The sequence below is a fragment of the Patagioenas fasciata genome, chromosome 28 (assembly GCF_037038585.1).
Source record: "Patagioenas fasciata isolate bPatFas1 chromosome 28, bPatFas1.hap1, whole genome shotgun sequence".
NCBI classification, from domain to species: domain Eukaryota; kingdom Metazoa; phylum Chordata; class Aves; order Columbiformes; family Columbidae; genus Patagioenas; species Patagioenas fasciata.
The window spans coordinates 2,583,130-2,603,496 of NC_092547.1; the positions used below are offsets into that span (position 1 = coordinate 2,583,130).

The 20,367-nt window shown below is 48.2% G+C and overlaps 2 protein-coding genes across 2 annotated transcripts in view; both read right to left on the reverse strand.

Moving 5' to 3' along the window:
* LOC136115847 (dynein axonemal heavy chain 9-like) overlaps positions 1-8,978 on the reverse strand; it is a 59,188-nt gene extending 50,210 nt beyond the window's left edge. The window contains exons 1-3 of the mRNA XM_071799996.1: positions 8,795-8,978; positions 5,664-5,837; positions 4,073-4,280 (exon numbers count right to left, since the gene is read on the reverse strand). Of these exons, the coding sequence (XP_071656097.1) occupies positions 4,073-4,280; positions 5,664-5,837; positions 8,795-8,935 (523 nt within the window). The 5' untranslated portion in view covers positions 8,936-8,978. The remainder of the gene's footprint in view (positions 1-4,072; positions 4,281-5,663; positions 5,838-8,794) is intronic.
* A 535-nt stretch (positions 8,979-9,513) lies between these two features.
* On the reverse strand, positions 9,514-15,641 carry LOC139825445 (dynein axonemal heavy chain 9-like). Its single transcript, XM_071799999.1, has 6 exons — positions 15,587-15,641; positions 15,144-15,282; positions 13,652-13,939; positions 12,966-13,176; positions 10,568-10,695; positions 9,514-10,093 (listed from the first exon to the last, which is right to left on the reverse strand). Exons 2-6 carry the CDS (start codon positions 15,270-15,272, stop codon positions 9,929-9,931), a joined length of 921 nt encoding a protein of 306 aa, XP_071656100.1. The 5' UTR covers positions 15,273-15,282; positions 15,587-15,641; the 3' UTR covers positions 9,514-9,928.
* Between the last annotated feature and the right edge of the window lie 4,726 nt (positions 15,642-20,367).

Sequence of the window (20,367 nt, forward strand, 5' to 3'; positions counted from 1 at the left end):
GGTCAGCACTTTGGTTTGACTTAAATCAGAAAGCTCTCAACTCTTCCTTCCAAACAAAAATACAACAAACTTCGTCTGCTACAAAACATGTCTACCTCAGAGCAAACAAGAGCTTTTCATGCAAGATAAAGCCTTTTGAATCTCTTCTGCATAATTTTTTAAACGAAATCTTGCTTGCAGAGGTGGCTGTGCCAGAGCAGTGAGCATCCCCTGCTGCCTGCCCCGGCGATGCGGCAACTGCAGCGTGGCCAGGGCAGCAGGCACTGGGCGCTGCGATGGAGAAAGGGAGATGGATGCTGTGGGCACAGAAGCCCACGAGCAAAGCTGCTGGTTTTGTGAATATATGCATCTTTTACCCTGTTAGACAAAAATAGGCGATCTCAGGGCCAAATTCCTGGACATCTTCAGAACAACCAACATGACACTTTTATTTAAATGCATCAAATAATCATAAGTTCCCTGATCTTCTCACCAGCGTTACCCAACCCTCCAGATAATGTGACAAGACTTAATTCCAACACGAGCTGTCAAATTACCACCTAGTTTCAAGTAGGGTCACGCACACGCAAAGGAAAGCACGGAGAGAACAGTTTCGCATTTCAAAGCCTTGGAAGACTTTAATTTGTTTTAGCAGAAGGCTGGGGTCATATGTTGCTCTAGCTCATAAAACGTGGGGAATATTTATAATCCTGGGCTGATATTTAATAAAAATCACCCCACGTCGCTGCACATCATGTTCTATAGGTTATTGATTCCTCTGATTGCAGCCCAGGCAACCTTTACTGTCTCAGTAAGTGGAAAAGCAAACGGAAGCAACGCTCCTCTGCCCAGACCCCGGGTGGGTTTTCTGCCCTGTGCTTACTCGAAGAATTTGTTTCATTAGCAGTTTTGGGTTGGCAACAGACCTATAAGGTGCTATAAAGCAGCACACGGTAAGTAGCAATTCTTTGTAATTAGGGAAGACTGGCAAATGTAAACGGGACTGGGAGTTTTTTTAAGCCATTTATTATCACGTGCAAAAGTTGTTAAGGAAGATTTATATTCCGTTGGTTTGTTTCAGATCACAGACCTTTCAAAACGCTGGGTTTTTCCTGCTTGGGTGCACTGCAGACAGCTCGCCTTGCTCACCACTCAAAACGCAGCTGATTTCTTGTCACAGACAGTTGCTGCACAAAGGAATGGATTGTGCTACGAAAAATGATGAATCTTTCCTCAGCGGAGCCTCTCTCCCCGTTCAATAAAACCACAATATTTGAAATTTCTGGTAGCAAGTTAAATTAAGTGTTTCAAATAAGCATTTAATTTAAATTTAATTAGTCCCTAATTAACATATAAAATCAGCCCTTTTTGAGGTTAAACAAGTACGCAAGAGATTCATCACACTGAAATGCAATTACTGGGGATCAAGTGACATGTTCGTGGAAGTGGTATTTTAATTCAAAGCCGTATCTCACAATAATAATAAGGGGCGGTGTGTCTGTGTGAGATCCTGACACATACTCAAACCAGCACCTCAAAGAAACAGTCTGGACACCTCGTACCTTCTGGTTGGTGAGCAAGGGAGAGGGAAAAAAAGAACCCAAACAAAAAAAACCACAAGATTTATTGCAATTTCTCTGAATGACAGAAGTCAGGGCTACATCTGATGGAGGGGCAGAGGCCCAAGAGGGCACGAAGCAGAGCGAGGCCCAGGGCAAATGCCACAGAATGTGGTATTTAGTCACAATAAACTACAGAAAATCCCCAAACTGGCCCCAGGTTCAGGCAGAGAGAGTGTTGGGCTCCTTTTAACCCCTGTGCACATGGCGCTTCTGGAAGCCACAGGATGCAGGGATGGGTTGAACAACAACTCTGCTTCCCCTAAGGGCTGCATCTTATACATCTCTGCAGCAACAGGCACCTTGTCTAAGGAACTACTGGAACTCAGGTTAGGATCTTTTTTAAGTAAGAAAAAATCCAAAATTACTTTGTGCCCATGTTTTACAAATTTAAAGATGTGCCTGCTGGGGAAAAGAATAAAGCAGCCAAGTGACAAACTACACAAAAAGGGACAAATTAACTCTAAAAAATGAGCAGCAGGGATCCAGGCCAAGCAGTATAAATCATGCTTCTCAATGCAAATCTCACCACCACATCTTCATCCACACACAAGACAACTTGCTCCTCTGTGCAGGGGAAGAAAATCACTGACTCAGCCCACAGCTCATGACCAGGGACACGGTGCCAGGTCTGCCTGTACAAATAACACCTGCACACACTCGCCCATCCAGCTGGAGACAAACGGCTGCACATTCACAGAATCACAGGATCCCAGCCTGGTGGGGCTGAAGGGACCTCTGCAGATCCCCCAGTCCAACCCCCCTGCTCACGCAGGGTCACAGAGCAGATCACACAGGTGGGTCCAGGCGGGTTTCAATGTCTCAGAGAAGGAGACTCCACACCCGCTCTGGGCAGCCTGGGCCAGGCTCTGGCACCTCCCAGCAAACAAGTTTCTGCTCATGTTCAGATGGAGCCTCCTGTGTTTCAGTCTGTGCCCGCTGCCCCTCACCCTGGCGTTGGGCACCACTGAACAGACTCTGGTCCATCCTCTGACAGCCACCCTGAGATATTGATCCCATTGATCAGATCCCTCTCAGCTTCTCTTCTCCAGCTCAACAGCCCCAGAGCTCTCAGTCTCTCCCCATAAGAAAGAATCTCTAGGTCCCTCAGCATCTTTGTCCCCCACCCAGGCAGCTGGACAGAGAGACAGACAGACAGACAGACAGACAGACTGCCAGACAGCTCAGCCCATTTAGCAGCTCAAGGACATTTTGCAGAGACCCCAACACAGGGAAAAAAGCAAAGGGGCACCTGGGAGGGAGGAGGGAGACTGCAGCCATCACACACTAGCAAGACCCAAAACCCTTCAGACCTGCCCCAGAAAGCTGCCGTGACTCCACGACACAGCCCCAGGTGACACAGCGTGGGCTGAGCCTGTGCTGTCACCTCTGCGAGTGGATCAGTCCCACAGGGCAACTTTAAACTCTGACACCTTCCTTAAAACATCTGCAGTGTCGGGAGCCCAGCAGAGCACAGACAGGGGCTGTGATGCTCATGGCCGTGAGCGTGTTCGCCCCAGGGCCACCTGGCCAGGAAAAACCCACATGGTGAAGGTTAAAACCTTGGTCTCACTGGTGCTGGTCCTGTAGAGGGAGTAAAGGGATTTCAGGACACTTGGGTCAGACCAAACTCCATAAAGGAAGTTATTTTGGTTTACAGTGACCCACAGCTGTTGTTCAACTCAAAACAAGCAAGGTTGTTTCATTCCTGATTAATAAATACATGTAGAAAATTATCCTCTCTCTTTAGGTCAACTGAAAGTGAAAATACCATTCCAAAATGAGTCACTTTTCAACAATTCCCTCTTTCTCTTCATCTGTGAAAAGACTACACAGCAGAACTGACCTTATCCTGGTCTCAAACTTCATCTTTCACTGATGTGCCAAAATCCTCATCAAAGATATTCTCATGGGCTTCCCCAGGTCAGAGCCTCCCAGGGTCAGCAGCCGTGTCCCCTGGGGCGGTGGGATGTGGCACCCGCTCCGTGGGAGCACACGGGGCTGCATCAGGATGCGGGGGACAGCCCAGGAACCAGCAGCACCTGCACATCCCCATTAGCACTGTCCTCACTGACAACTGGGATGCAATTCCCATCATTGCACTCTGAGGACAGCTTAGATCCCAGCCAAGCAACCCATTCTATTCAGCACGGGCTTAAATTCAAGCGTATTAAAGACACACCTCAAGTCAAGTACGAGCTGTGTGCTGTAGAGAACAGCAGCAGATTTAAGTGTGTGCTTTGCACAGCCCTGAACCAGAGTCGTGGTGTTCAGAATTCAATCCCTCATGTTGGGAAATGCCATTTTCCATAAAACCAGGAGTCTGCGGACCAGTGAGTTTCACAGTGGGATTTAAGAGTCAGTGGGTGCCAGTGCAGTGCCCACAGTGCACACCCAGCTCCAAACCCCGACGGACACCCCAGGAATTTGGTGACCTGCCAGGCAGAAGTCCCACATCTCAGCCATTGTCTTACCTTGCAGCATGGCAGAGGTGGTGTAGTAGTTAAACGGGACCTTCTTCACCACATAGGCGTCTGTATCCAGTGAGCAGAGCTTGTCCCCCACCAGCACAGACTTCCCCGTGCCGGCGTTGCCCACCAGCATCACGGGGCGCCGGCGCTCCAGGAGCCTGTCCATGAAGTACCGCACACGGACCGTCTCGGTGGTGGGCACCAGGCAAGCCTGAGAGGGGCAAAACGAGCAGGTAAGTGTACCCATCTGTGGCACCACCCCACTGCCATGTTCTGAGGAGACATCAAACTGGGAGAGCCAGGAATGAGTGCGGTGACCTGAGTTTCTAGATGGCGCTAGGAAGGGAACAATACACTGCTACCAACCATTCAAGTCAAACCATCTGTACAGACGAAACAATGACAGCGGGATGCTGAGAGCAACATCTGGATCTCCCCGCAAACACACATTTTGCTAAAATGGTAACAATTTTTACAAGTCATCTGCTCACTGTGGCACCTCTAAAAGGAAAGAAAGGCATAGCTGGCAAACGCAATTCACTACCTGCAGCAACTCTCATTTTTCGTCCAAATCATATAAACAACCCTATTTTCAGCCACGCAGAATGACGAGATGGTGTCTCAGGGACTTTGTCACTACGTTGTCCCACATCCTGCTTCTCTCTGCAGGCCAAACGCACCTCCATCCCGCACCCTGGGCACACCAGCCCTGGCTCATAGGTGTCTCTGAGCCTGCGCCTCATGTACATCACTCAGCTCTGGAAGATGGATGGAGGATGAGTCTTCACAGTCAAAGTACAGTAAAGAAAGATGGGTAATTGAGTTGTACTTCATAAAGAATGTGTCAAGGGTTTTGATTGTGGGGTGACAATACAACCATGGCAGATGTGTTGTTAGCCCCCTCTCCCCCACCTTCAGCCCCTCTCTCTCCCCCATTCCCACTCAGGACAGGTGATTGGGAGGGAAAGAAGGATAGATAGAAGAGAATTGGAAAAATTAAAAATGTTTTACTAATGCTACTAATAAGAATAGAGAAAATAATACAAAATATACAAAACCAATCTTGAAAGCCCCAGCAACTGCAGAGCTGGCACCTGAAGTCCTGGACTGGACTGTGCAGCCAACCGGAGCTGGATTCAGTCTGTCATGAGGCCTCAGTTCGCAGGGACGACCAGCAAGGTCCTCTCCTAATCTCGGCCATAAGCAAAATGGACGAGATCCTCGTGATCTCCCACTTTTATATGAAGCATTCACGTGAATGGGATGTTATACTCTGTTTGTCAGCTTCTTGGTCACCTGTTTCTCATCGCCCCTCTCGCGAGATGCGAATCTGTCCTTATCAATAACCTCACATTCCATTGCTATGTTTACCAAAACATGGATCTGGTTCTCCAGGAAAACGCAGCTGATATGAAGGTTTTACCTGACAGGCAAATTCACTAAAAGAGAAACTTGTTTTTAACAAAACCAGGACGGAATGCCATTCTTATTATGAAGTGCTTGACCTCGAATGAGACTTCAATTGAAATGCCTGCATACAGTCACTAAAATGCATGTGCTCTTCCCAGACAAAACACGTGCAAGGTTCACATACCTGTAAGGGCATTTCTGGATCAAATTCAAACTGAGGAATAAGTTTAGACCAAGGTTCAAACTTCTTCGTTTCTGGATCAATGTAGAAGTCAAAGACTGTGCCCTGAGAGGGAAACTTGATAGTCTTGAATTCTGCCACCCACCACCTGCTGAACTCCACTCTGTAGTCCACAAGCTATAAGACAAAAAGTGGAGAAAATACACTAATCTGGATCAATTAATTAGTAATGGAGAATGTTATCTATCCCAGTCCACCAGAGCGGGATTAGTCCTTAAAATATATTCCACAGCATAAAGTTCTTATCATTTTTCCTGCTATTAAGCCTAATTTTTCATTTTCTTCATTTCTGCTCATCAGTCCTATTTATTCATCTAAATAATTCATCCTCTGTGTTGATCACTCTTGGTATGTCTGAGACTAGATAGATGGATCAATTTGAGAAAGAGAAATACGTGCCTATGACTAAACAGACCACTTGATTGATTCTTGGTGCCTACTTCTTCCAACAGACAAGGACACAACATCCGTCTACATCTGTGCTCATGGTCAGTCACAGCATGCATACCAAAGCCTTTCCTCATCAATCACACCACTCTATTCAGAGTGAGTTGTTGTCTTCTGGCTTCTTTTCAAGCCACAACGTTTCAGACAAGCAGGACTGCAGACACCAGCGTACCAAAGCAGCAGCGAGGGTCTGCCCCTTTGACCCCGCCGTGATTCTGCGCTGCCACATTCCCCTCAAAGCACCCGTTTCCTTGCTTTTCCCCATTGTATCTTTCTACACATGGAGATTTTGGAGCATCTGAATTTTTTCAACTGGGGTGACAGTTTTGCTTTAGATGCTGGGTCAGGACTCACAAAATGTGCTTAGTCCCCTCCTCTGCCCTAGGTCTCCTGTATGACATTGGGCCAGCCATTCTGCCCAAACACCTTCCCATGTGGACAATGGGAACTGGAGAGAGGTGGAGGGGAGGAGGAGAGGAAAATTGCTGTGAGAAAGATGTTTGTGAAATACCGGACGCATCATTTAGCCCGTTTTAACAGCACAGTTTGTTCCTGGGGTGTCTGCGGGTCTCTCCTCCCCATAGCCATACAATGTGGGGTCACCAACACATTGTCCATAGGCTGCTCGGCCTCCATAAGGAAACCTGGGTTTGTTGCTGAACTGAACCAAGTGTCCTCCATAAAGCCTCCTGAGCCACAGTCCCTCAAAAGACCAGTGGATTTGAAAAACACATTAATAGTATCCACGATTTTGCAGACTCCTGCTATTCAGAGAGGCAGAATCCCTGTAATTCTCCATTCTCCTGTTGTTATAACTCCTCAGCAGCGGCAGCAGAGTCGCCCGCAGTGGAGCGGGACGTGCGTGGCTGCTAAAAGCTTTCCCACAAGGGTGCCCTTACCCCGCACAGCCAGACCGCCTGCAAGCGCGCTGTGCCGCGCTGCCCGCCCTCCCTGACCCCGCGGTTAAATGGAGCCACTCCAGCCCCAGCTCTATTGCCAGAACGGTGTGGAATTCAAACCACTTCCTTAATAAAAACCCCATATGGATTACCGCTAATTTCAGAGCCAGGAAATGGCAAATCTATCATCTGTTTTTATACAGGGGCCCCGCTACCCACCAACAAGCACCGAGTAGTGGGAAGCCTCCCAGACTGTTTCTCCTGACATTTCGGCCGCGAAAGGTCAGCGCGAAGGGCACCTTCGGTGGAAAGCAATAAACAGATTTTATATTGGATCATTTTTCATCAGGCTCCCCATTGCTCGGACTGCTGTATCCTCGCACTCTCAGCTCTGACATTTACAGAGCATCGCGGGCAGTAACGCACAGCCAGGCTCCCGGCGGAGCCTCCCGGAGGGTCGCTGTGCCTGCAGCTGCTCCTGCAGCCCACCCAGAGCCACTACCGCAGGCAGGAGCCCGGCCTGATGCACCCGAGACTGACTGTGCGGCACGGGGAACACAGCGGCCAGCTGCCACAGCACCGCACACCAGCATACTTGCGCTTGTACTGCTGAAGCAAAGACAAGTAGTGCTTCCCAGGCTTTATTGTGTTTTGTTTTGTTTCTTTAAGTCATCCTAGACTGGCAACACTAAGGCTGAGTATTTCCCAGCTGGCACATGGGAAATGGAGGCTCCACAAGGACCAAGGAAGCTGGTCTCGCACAGGTCATTCAATGGTCACAAGGTGTGATGGCACCAAGTGAGCACCCAGCTGAGCTTGAGCTGTGTTGTTCAGCACTTCCTGAAGCATCTGATCCTTGGCATGGAGCAAATCTGAAGAGACCAGCAGACACTCTAGGTCTGGCGTTAAGGTACATGAAAACACACAAAGAGACCCCTGGGAGCACTTGAGCAGCCATCAAGAACGGCAGTGCCTCCACCCGAGCTGGGGAGGGGTGTCTGGTGTTACATTCGTGGAGAGACCTCCCGCATAGTCCAGACAACACAGAGTTTGACACGAGCCCAGCGGAGATCAGACGTGGATCTCCAAGCCCTTGACAGCAGTGCAGTGTGGGCAGACCCAGACATCAGGACTGCACACTTTAGATCTGAGGATAAGGCGTCCTCTGACTAGGGGATGCAACCACCCAAGAGCAGGTGTGCCCCTGTGGCCACGAAAGTCAATGGCACCTGGGGTGCGTTAGGAAAAGTATGACCAGCAGGTCAAGGGAGGTTGTTCCTCCGGCTCTGCTCTGCCCTGGTGACAAAACACCGGCTGGTTTGTGTTATGTAGCACGTCTACCTGTGCAGTCAGAAGGCTGAAAGACTGCTCCACTGATACATCCATCTGATAAATCAGTCTTAATTTGATCACATTATGCACATCCACAGGCTTCTATAAGTTAACCTTATGTTTCTCCCCAGTGAAATGCATCTGCATAAGCAAACATCCCTCCACCTTTACCACTGACCCCTCAGCTGTTCTCCGGTGGTGTTACACCCTGGATAACGAGGCCTTTCGTAAAAGGAATTGTTGTGTTTCTAGTTTATTATCACCTATATGAGAGCCCCAGGAAAACAGCATTACTGGCATAGCACTATGTTTCAGAAAGTATGAAGAAATCAAAGCAACACAAAACCACACAAACAAACTGTGTGAAAGATGCTGAAGAGGCATCTTCCGTCTTACCTGATCTCGAAACATTGATCCACCAAAGGCCCAGACGGCAGCAAAGACAAAGTAAAGTTCATAAAGCTCCTTGGGACAGTCAGGAGGTGTGTTCTCCTCTGCCAGGAGACATTCAAGGAGGTAGCACAACATCTGAACCATACTCTGTTCAGGAATGGGAATAATCTTCTTAAATCTAAGGGATGGAAATTAGAAAGCAATACGTCCATCACAACCCAGGAAGACTAGAAATGCTCTCTCAGAATACTGGCATTCTGCTTGTCAGCGGTACGTGTCCTATTCCCAGGTACAATAAAGAGAACACCCATTCTCACACTCAGACCCGCTGGCACCGGCACATATACAAGTAATAACAATAATCAGAAGTTTCAAGCATTTTAAAACTTTGATCTTCTTGAAAGAAGCAGAATGGAAGACTTGCTAAAGGCAATGATTTCCTGCGAGCACGATGAGTTCAAAAGCGGTCAAATAGAGGAGTAATAAAATAAACCCTTTCATCTTGCCATTTTACATTCATTTAAGCTACACTTACAGAATTCCAAACTAATATTGTAGCTGCACTGAAGTCCTCCATAAAGTAATTATAGCTATTTGAAAGGTTGGTTCTACGATTTCTGAATTAAGCAAGCTACCAAAACACTCAGCTCAGGGTTGCCCCACTGCAGAGCAGAAACATGAACAGTGAAGAAACTTCACCCTTGAAACCACGGCGCTTTTCATGACCTTGCCCTAAATTCAGAACATTGTCTTGTCTGAGCAGTTTCATTGCTCTGGGCCCCATTTCCCCATGTGTAAAACTAGGGGACACCTCCATTCCCTTCTCCCATACTTCATGCACTTCTTCAGAAGATCAAGAACTCTTTGAGACAGATACTGTCCTTCTCCTCATAAAGTCCATCCAAAGGGCTTTGCACAACAGGAGCACTCAGCAACGCTGAAGCCATGATCACCCACCAACAGTCAGAGTGCTCTGGGTAAATCTCCAGGATGATGACAGCTCCACATGTGCATTTGGGGTCAGGATCCTCAGTTTGTCTGTCAGAAACCTGCCCTGTCCACCCACGGCCGCTGTGATCTCAGGTTGGGTACTTGCAACAGGAGTCAAGTTGGCCAACAGAAGACTGGTTAATGGCACTAGATCCTCCTGGGTTCACGGCAAATCCCAGTGCGGAGCTCAGGCCAGGACTCACCCGCTCGGGACACGGTTGCTGGGGTGGCTGTGCGCAGGTGGCTGATCTCAAACACCAACCGCATCGTTGGGTTCAGAGGGATTCTCTCATTGCTCGCCAGGGTCAGCACCTGCATTGGGCAGACAGACAGACAGAATGACATCTTCCCCAGGAACAGGAACGAAAAGCATTCAGCACTTTGCACTAAAAAGCTTGGTTGCTGCCAGCACAGTTCCTTGAGGGAATGCAGCTGATTTCCAGCAGGTAGTAGAACTGTCTTCCATGACTCAAAGGAACAGCACTCCCTTCGAGCGGCGGAAAAAGGTGTGGAATTATGACCCCACCCTATTTTTGAAGGGCCTGGAGTTACAATCAGGACATCTGTGATTATCCATGAGCCCAGTTCCAGGAAGGGAAATTACAATGAAACCATGATTTGAGCTATTTCCCCTCATGCACCATTTTCTATATGTGATATTGTTTGGTGTATCTGAAGAAACACAACCGCATTATTCTAGGAGGTGTTATTTCAGCATCTGCATTTTTAGGCTGAACCATGCCATGCAGTCAAAGAATATCTCCTTCTTTAACTTATATTCATTACCTTATTATCATCCATCACAGTATTAAGAGACTCAATCCACATTGGATCAATATCTCCATCTAGTACCATCCACTTGGGACCGTCATGCGTGATGTTGGCCAGCTCTCGCATGATTGATGAAAACAGGCCTGGGAGGGTGACAGGAAGATGGTGATGAACACTGAACTTGACACCTGCTCTAACGGTTTTCTCCAGCAACACAGTAAAAATTACTCTAATTAATGCTTTCCTCTCAAACATGCAAAACTCTATGTGCCTATACGTAAATATTACTATATCACAATACGGTTCTAGTTTGCTTTAAAGTGAAAAAAGGGTTATCAGTTATCACTACTGAAAATGATTGCAGACCTACGCACGAGCTTCATTCCCACCGAGAATCATAAGGGATAAGAAAAATGTAGAGTAGCTACTCAAAGGCAAAAGGCGGCATGAGTTATACAATGCAGAGAAAACCACCTGAATATGCCTAGGAAATCCTTATAAATATTTTTTTGTGGCTCAAAGTATATCAGGGCAATCAAGATGCATTAAACGCTGGGTCATGGCTTTAGTGAGACTGAGGGGAGAACAAGCACAGAATGACATTGAATGACAGAACAAAATGTTGGTAAAATCAAGGAGAGAGAGGATACAGAGTCTCAAGGGGAGTAAATAATGAATGTTAAGAAGACCACGAAGGCTGGGAATAGAGCAGCAGCACTGCAGAGCAAATGAAAACTCCACAAAACTATTGCTCTCCTCTACATGTGAAAATACCTCGGGAGATGCTGGTCTTCATGAAAAAACATCAGGCAAACATTAAAAAAAAGCCTCTCTTCCAGTGAATTGTGACAAGAACTCTTTTTTTTTTTCTTTTTTTCTCCAGGACAAGCTATTTCTTTGTGATCCAGATCAGGAACAGCTAGTGGCACCATCTGACTGAAGACAAAGCTTGTGCTCAGCAAATGCAGAACGGCTCACCTGGAACAGGTGTGTGATCCCGAGACTGGGTCAACAAAAATAACGCTTCAGCGCCTCTGCCTCCAGCCAGTTCCTTACGTGTTGGACACACGCCTTGGGAACCACTCCGACATTATTAGCATCAGAAACAGTTGCTGTCTCAGGGCATCAGGGCTTCCCTCGGATACACCGCGGCAGCGGGGAGAGGAAAGCGCCTCTGTCCTGACCTTGTGCATCCACAGCACACGGCTCTCTTGGGGTTTAAAAGAAGAGTTTTGTTCTGCAAAGAACACTTTTGGGATTCCCATATGGGACCTTTTACCACCTAACATGTAGGACCTTTTCAACTTCTGATAATGTGACAGGATAAAACTGGGGAGCGGAAAAGCAGGGGCTGATCTGTAAGGGAACAGGTCACCTCTTGCTAGGCTGTGGTGAAGATTGCCTTGCTGGTCTTTGACAACATGAAACAACATTTTCAGGAATGGTTACTGCAGAAAATATCTGCCTTGAAAGCTCAGGGAGGAGTGCCACTATTTCATTTAAACCATCGCAGGCCAGAAACCACCGGACAGTCACCTGTAAAATGTCCCTCCTGCTGTTCGGTGTCACCGCTGCCCTCGATCTGCAGCCACTGCTGCAGCCAGTCTGCACAGTTCAGGCTGCACCCTGCACGTCCCTCTGCCACTTTGATTTAGGCTCCCTAATTACAATTAGAAAGAAATTAACCTGGCATTGGAGCAAAGCAGGGGGTCGGGAAGGGTCCATGGCGGGGCCAGGGGAGGTGGGTGGCAGCTCATCTGCTGCTGTGGATGATTCATGGTAATGTCTTCCCTCACCTCCCCCACACCTCCCAAACCCGCCGCACACGTAAATCGAAGCTGCCTTTATGTATCAGTCACAACCAACATTTCCACTCCAGATTTTCTGTAATCTTCCAGCAAGTTTGAAATGTTCCTCAGGAGTAAGCAGGATCAACAGCTTGGCAAACGCTGGTGTGCTACAGAGATCGGGCAGCCATACTGAGTGGAAAAACTGACGTTAAGGCTGCTGTGCGTGCTATCAGCAATGAAAACCTGGGGATGGGACATTTTTTGGGGTCCCAGTGCACACCACAGTGCAGGAGGGACATCTCTTCCATCACTGGTCCAGCCAACTCCCAAAAACTGCCTGCCCCACTTAGGAACTGGTAAGTGTTGGTATTAATGGGCATTAAAATTATTCTTGGGGCAATAGGATCAAGTAGGCTTATGCTATATTTCCCATTTGAAGATCAAAGAGCTAAAACATCCTGTGTATCCTTTCAACAACAAACTGTCATGTGGCTGTAGGCAGCAGACAAGCACCTGGGCTCTCAGACCTGCACATGAAGAACCAGTCACCCTGCTGCTGCTCGGGAAAGTCATTAAAAATACCCGTCTTTATCTACATATTTCAGACATGAAATGACATTTACCGTCTTTCCATTCTCTTGTTGCTGGGTTAATGATGCCAAAGAGCTCATCATTGGTGACTGCCTTGGGGTTGAGGTCTGTCCAGACAGGACGTCGCTTCATTATCTGGTAAGTCCTGTTCGGGGATCTCATCACCTGAGACTTGCCCGTGCCCGCGTTACCCACCACGAAGACAGAGTGCCGGACCGTCAGCAACTCCTCCAGCTGCACCACCTGAGAAAAACACTCCCAAATTTTAGACAAAGATGCCAAACTGAAGTTCAGGTCTATAAAATAGGTCCCACTGGGCCACCTCTTTAGAAAGACGTGACCCTGAGACACAAGCAGATTTGACAATTGAGTTTGGTCCAGCCACTCTAATCACAATGGGTGAAATCCTCAGCCTGCAGATAAACTTTCAGCGCTGTTTATACTTGACAACCACCACCTGATGAGGCCCTGCTCTCCAGGGGCTACACTTTCATGAGCCTACAAAAGTTGGCCCCTTTGGAAGCCCAGAGACTGATCCAGTGCTGACTTCAGGAGCAGGTGCAACTGCCTCAGACCCAGCACAGCTGACTGCCCTCCAGCGAGATCTGCCTGCAAGGACAATGCTGTGCAGAGCTCTCTTTGTAGAAGCAAAGCTGTTTGAGAAAACCCAAATGATTTGATGGCGACGTGGGTGTAGCAGAAGATCTCTTGGTCTTACTTTGAGCACAAAGTCGTCCTCAGCCTGCAGCCGGAGGTCCAGCACAGCCTGCCTCACAAACGACTCAAAATTCAGGTCACGCTTCCGAGGCACATCCAGGGCAGGGAATAGATCCCCAATCAGCCCCATAAACACCGGCACATCATCCGTCACAATCTTGGGGATGTTGAAGTCACGAAGAGAGCGCATCAGAACCTGGTCTTCGGGTCGCTCTGGGTCATCTCGCTTGAGGGAGCCAGCAACAACTAGCACTGACTTAATGGCACGCAAGCCCCAGTCGTAGTGATCCTATACCAGAGGAAGAAAAAAAAAGAGGCATGAGTTTATGCTTAGACAGTACCATGTAGGGTGAAGAACCACCATTCCCAAACTGCCAGACTAGTAAGCAATGAAAATACATCTAAACCTGTTATTTGCATTGTGGCCAGAGACCTTCTCCAGCCTGAGTGACCTGGTTTCCATCTCAGTAGGTGAGATTCCCGTCAGGGACAGTATTAAAGAGTCAAATAATTCAGCTGTTCAGACCATCACATGGGCTCACAGTTGGCAGTAAGACAGCAGCAGGATTTGCACTCCAGAGACCAAAGCAATTTGTTTCACCTAAATCATAAAGCACCTATAGCAAGGCCAGCCAGCCCCCTGCATCTGCAGGAGCCACCAAGGTGAAAGGCTTGTTAGTCCATTATGAGGCCCCAAAGACCCAAGTTTCTCCACCCTGCCCATCACAAGATGACAAGCCTGTTTGGTCTCAGAGGAGGTCCAGGAATAAGGGGTCAGTAAAGACATTGCTGAAAAAGTACCACAAAACGGCATGAGAAGAACTCTCAAGCCAACAAACAACTGTTGATATTTCTGTCCTGTTAACACCCTCCAGAGCACAGCTCGACAGCTGACTGCTCTGTGTGGGAGGCCATGGCTTCCACCAGGCCCCTCAAGGCACAGCACCAAGTTTCTGCGACAGAGCATATCCCACCCAGCCTCATGCTGGCACAGCCAAGATCAGGTTTGTATCATCAGGAATCCTGATTCAGGTCTCCTCTGGACCCAGCTTCGATCTACACAAATAATGACACGGAAAAATCTGATTTGCTTTGCACTGACAGTAACTCTAACAAGACCTGGAACCAGCCTAAGGCTGAACTCAGAGAGGGACACCATAAACCCTTTGCAGGCAGGAGAATCAATAGGAAGAGACTGGAAAGCAAAAGGTCACTGAATACTACCCCAAACATGGTGTCATTTAAACTCACTGAAAGGTCTCCCATTAATGCAGCTGGTCAAATGCTTTTGTCCCTGCAGATGCTCCAGTAAAGCAGTCTGCAAATTTTATTGCTCCGATGATCACCAACCCTCTCCTCCCCCAGCAGCCAGTGCAAATGCAGTCATTAAATAAAAGCTGTGAAACGTTAGCCATGGAGCTGAGCAGCACAGTGCCATGTTTCTGCTGATTTTGGAGATTCATCATACCACTCAGCCACAGAATCAGGCTCACCTGCTTGGACAGGAGCTCTTTGCAGAGTTGGTAGAGAGTAATGAACTTCCTGGCTAACACCCGGGCCTCGATGAATCCCTCAGCCACCAACATAATTTCACAGATCAGCTCAAAGTCTGGCACAACCATCGCACACGGCCTAAAATGACAGGTGAGGAGGCACTGCAGAACAAGTATTTCTTGACTACAGGTCTTACAGGCAGCGCATTTGCAGCTTCATCTTCTAGGCCTTCTTTTATGAGCCAGGTCACCCTCTGCCTTCCCCACGACAAGGGACAGAGCTCCTTTGCCCTGCCTGTGCGTGCCCAGACCCAGGCCTGTTGTGCAAGGCTTAAACTACCTGCGAATGCCCTATGCAAGTGAATTCCCCAAGGACATGAGGTCGAGCCTGGATGTTCCAAAAGACAGTTTCTGCCAGGTCACAAACCCTGACCTGGACTCACCTGGAGAGAGCTTTTAAATTCTCAGGTAGCTCTGTTCACCCTGCGTAACCAGGGTTCATGGTGATGAAAATGCCTACTGATGGTACTAAGTTGATGTCTTCTCCAAGAAAATTGAAGGATTTCTTCTTCTCCCGTATTGCATCCTGCACGCTCTTCACCTAGAAATCAAGACAGTACTATAGTATCAGCGTTCACTGATGAAAAACACATCAGACAACGGTGCTTCCTTCGTTACTCTTGGCCTCGTGACAAATGGGGCTAATCACTGTTTTATTTTTTACCGGCAGCATAAAGCTTTATACACTGTTTGGAGTACATCAGCATGGCAATATCAATTTCCCATCTCAGTCAAACTCTGGCAAAGCAGAAAAAAGAGCTGAAGAGAGTGGAAAGTCAAAATGCAAAGGAGTTGCAAGACTTCACACCTTTGCTCCATGAGACAATGATGAACGTGGGTCAGGAAGAGCAACTCAGGAGCGGGAAATGTCCCCAGCACTGCCTGCATTCACCTTGGCTTTTGACACCACCTGTGGGACACTGCTCAGCACATCTCACAGCAAAAACACCACCAGAGGCTCCACCATCTCTGAACCAGCCAGCCCAGCAGAGGTCTGATGTGTGAGAGAGACACAGGGCAGTACAGGTATCCACAACATAGCCAACACCCAAACGCACTCCCCAAAGTCTATCACAATATGGGCCCATTATTCCCTTTACCCATCTCACCTCTCCCCACACAGCGTTGCTCTTCAGGACATCCCAAAACCCTCCTGTGCCTGCTCCGTTCCCTGACCAGGCCCAGAGAAGGGGTAGCACCTCCCAATAAGCTTGGCCTCAGCTCAGTTGTAAACTGACCACTTGATATCACTTTTAAAGATTTTGGGACATCAGACGTTTGATTTAAAACCAAAACCAGAAGGCAGAAGCTGTAAAACCTCTCCTAACACCTTCACTCACTAATATTATATTGGTTTTTATATTTGCCTGATTGCAGCTTTGTTCTGCTCATTCCTCTCCTTCCGAAGAGTTCACCTCTCTGCAAACAGCACCTCAGCGAGGGGCAAATCTCTCTCTATTCACCGCTCTAACCTCACTACTGTTTGCCATCTCAAAGTAAAGCAATTAATCGAATTTTTCCCTGTAAGGAACCATATCAACATCAGCTGCATGAGTAAGACAGCCAATTAAACATCGCCATGGTAACACTCCTAATAGCAGCCAGGAGACACCATGATGGAATGACGGCCGTGCCGCTTTCTTCAGCTGCCACGCTCCAGCCAGGAGCGAGGGAACCATCAGCAGTTGAGTCATTCCTGGGCTTCTTTTGTTCAGCTTCCCTTTTTATTTCAAGATCCTCAAAGACTTTTTTTCAACGACAACTTTAAACTAGGACCTGACGGAAGAGAAATTGAGAGGGAATGATACATAAACTCTTGTACCTGCCTGGGGCTTCTCTGGGATGCCACATAAGGTACCAATTATGAGTGAAACAGATGAGAAGAATGAGGAGTTCATGGAGGGGTTAAGAACAATGTCTTTGACCGAAACATTTACAGAAGTGTAGAAACTTCTGAGCTTTATATCTTTCTATAACACTGAGCCCAAAAGGGAGTCCAGGAACAATTCAGCACCTCAATCAGATATTAGGATCCTAAAACACGCACTCAGCTGACAGTTGGATCCTGAAGAACTTGGGCACTTTGGCACCTCAGTTTTCTGCACTGAAGCCCCCCAAGGCTTCCCCTGTATAAAATAATGCCAGGTTTCCTCATGGGCTGGTAAGAGGAGGGGAAGGAGGACGCGAAGTGACAGATTATATATATAAGCACGAGAGCACAGGACTTTCTGGCACGATGGGGAGGCCAGTCTCCCTTCCAGCCCTTCTCCAGGGATGCTGCTGCGCTTCACACGAGACTCACCAACACAATGCACTGAGCAGCTAAACTACAGAGGAGATGAGAAACCATTCGCCAGGGGAAACACCCATGCCCAGCTGGGCACCGCTCCAATAGCTCTGTCCCAGGTTTAATCCCACGGTGTCAGGGTACCCTGGGCAAGCGCGTCAGCAAGGGCCGCAGATCTGCCCCAGATTCCAGCTCCCGAGTGTCACCAGCTGACACTGGCTTTTGGGAGCACCACGGGGCTGCGCACATTCCTCCAAGGAATGGTGCCAGTTGGCCAGGAATACCTTCCAAAGCCACTTAGCAGAGCTGTCGTTACAGACACCAGAACTAAATCCACAGCCATATAGTTTTGGAGACAGGTTAAGAAAATTAATCCTGAATGTATTCCCATTTCCTGAGTATGACACACAACCTGTGCCTGACCAGGGGTGATAAGGAACCCCCAGAAGTCCAGCGGATCTGCCCCAAACACCCCTCTTCCCCTCTGTGAAAATTATTCCCTACATTGCAGACTGAGCAGCCGCAAGTCAAGGCAGCTTCTCTGTCTTGAAACGATGTGCTGCAATTATCTCACAGCAGATTAATGACACGAGTGCTTTCCTGAGGAGGAACAGGTACAGAGCCATGGTGCGTAGTGGTCTGGGAAAAGATGCTACAAAGAATTGTCTTGGCACAAATGCTGTAACTGGGGCAAGAAAAGTGACAAATATCTTTGCAGCACGTAACTGCGACATCTTGGCAGTGCTGTGATATTCATGTGATTAATCTTGAGATCTAATCCCACACCTGCCTATACACAGAACTGAAACCGGCAATATGCAATTGCCATTTTTACCCTTGCTCCAAAGACTGCAGAATGGCTCTGCTCTGTTTGTATTTATTTATGAGTGTTTCTCCACTCACCTGTACAGCAACCACAGAAAGGACCTCAACTGAGATCCTGTTAAATTCATCAAAACAGCCCCAGGCTCCCGTCTGGGAAAGGCCTTTGTAAATATTCCCACAAGACTGGAAAAACAAAACAAAAACAAAGATTACAGGAGTGAAATCATAAATGGAATCAACTCCAGCAAAAAATTGATTTTATTTCCCAGCCTGTTTATTTATAGCAATTTACAGTCTATTGTGGGTATTTAGAAAAGTGCATGGAAACAGCAGGCACAACTCAATTATAATATTTATAGCTCTGCGCAGCTTGCCACTTTATCTGCTAATTGCACTTTCTCGATATATCTGTGCACCAGTTTCATTTAAAGGTCACTTGTGCTGAATTACTGATGGTCCCGTTTCCTGGGAGAGCCCATAAGCTAAATGAAATATGATCCGAGGCTACCAAAATCACTGTACCGTGCCAGACTGGCAGAGAGCAAGACTCAGCCTAATGATTCAGTGCTCTGTAGCGGCTGAAGGTTCACTATGTTTTGGGTTTATTCTGGGAGAGGATCCTGAGAAAACCAGGACAGGTCCCTCCCCGTGCCAGGGGCTGCCAGGTCACGAGCACGCCGAGAAGAAACGACCAGGGTCCAACTATCAGCACAGCCTTGGTCTCAACTGAACAGACCAACATTTTTGAAGAATTACACATGAAATCTAACTCCAGAAAGGAAGGGAAATGCATAATGAGGCAGAGAAGATAGTTCGGGTCTCTGCCTCCTGAAGAACCTTGTGCAAATCTTAGAGAAGGAACGGGAGGAGAAGGAAAAGGCATTCAGCTTAAAGGAGTGTAGCAGGGATTTGGAGAGAGGTGATCACAGAATCCCAGCCTGGTGGGGCTGAAGGGACCTCTGCAGATCCCCCAGTCCAACCCCCCTGCTCACGCAGGGTCACAGAGCAGATCACACAGGTGGGTCCAGGCGGGTTTCAATGTCTCAGAGAAGGAGGCTCCACACCCGCTCTGGGCAGCCTGGGCCAGGCTCTGGCACCTCCCAGCAAACAAGTTTCTGCTCATGTTCAGATGGAGCCTCCTGTGTTTCAGTCTGTGCCCGTTGCCCCTCACCCTGGCGTTGGGCACCACTGAACAGAGTCTGGTCCATCCTCTGACACCCACCCTGAGATATTGATCCCATTGATCAGATCCCTCTCAGCTTCTCTTCTCCAGCTCAACAGCTCCAGCTCTCTCAGTCTCTCCTCACAAGAAAGAAGCTCCAGACCCCTCAGCATCTTTGTAGCCCACTGCTGGACTCTGTGCAGTTATTCCTTCTTAAACTGGGGAGCCCAGAACTGGACACAACTCCAGATGTGGCATCACCAGGGCAGAGCAGAGCGGAAGGAACAACCTCCCTTGACCTGCTGGTCATACCTCTCCTAATGCACCCCAGGTACCATTGGATTACTCTCATCCTTCAGGTTTGCTCGGGCCCTGAGCATCCCCAGCCCCATGTGACCGCACTGCAGCCGAGGTGGGAGCCATACCTTGTAGTCCATCTGCTCGGAGCAGTTAAACACGTACACCATGATGCCCAGGGCTCGCCCCAAATCTTTCGTAGTCTCCGTCTTGCCAGTGCCCGCAGGGCCTGCAGGTGCTCCGCTCATGGTCAGGTGCAGTGACTGGGTCAGGGTGATGTAACATCTGTCACAGTGAATGATGAATGAAAAAAGGAAATATGTCCAATAGGTCAACTGTGGGCTGCAGGGCAATAGCACTAGAGCATTGCACTCAGCAGAGCCTCTCCTCTGAAAAGCTGTACGTGAGCAGGGGTCATGTCTGAGCTGAAAGCCTTCTTGGCATTAATTACCACCTCTGCTCAGCTCTGTTTTCTCCAAGAGATACTCATCTTCCACCAAGGTCTGCCCAAACCTCTTCATGTCCAGCTTGTGTTCTCTCTGGATCCTCATACAACTCATGGATATTGGGCACATCTCAGGCAGTATGAGAAA

Coding starts and splice junctions, on each gene's coding strand:
- LOC139825445 (XM_071799999.1), bottom strand. CDS start 15,272: ATGGTTGTGCCAGACTTTGAGCTGATCTGTGAAATTATGTTGGTGGCT. Junction 13,177..13,651: donor AGGACGACTTTGTGCTCAAA/GTAAGACCAAGA, acceptor TGTTTTTCTCAG/GTGGTGCAGCTGGAGGAGTT. Junction 10,696..12,965: donor AACAAGAGAATGGAAAGACG/GTAAATGTCATT, acceptor TCACCCTCCCAG/GCCTGTTTTCATCAATCATG.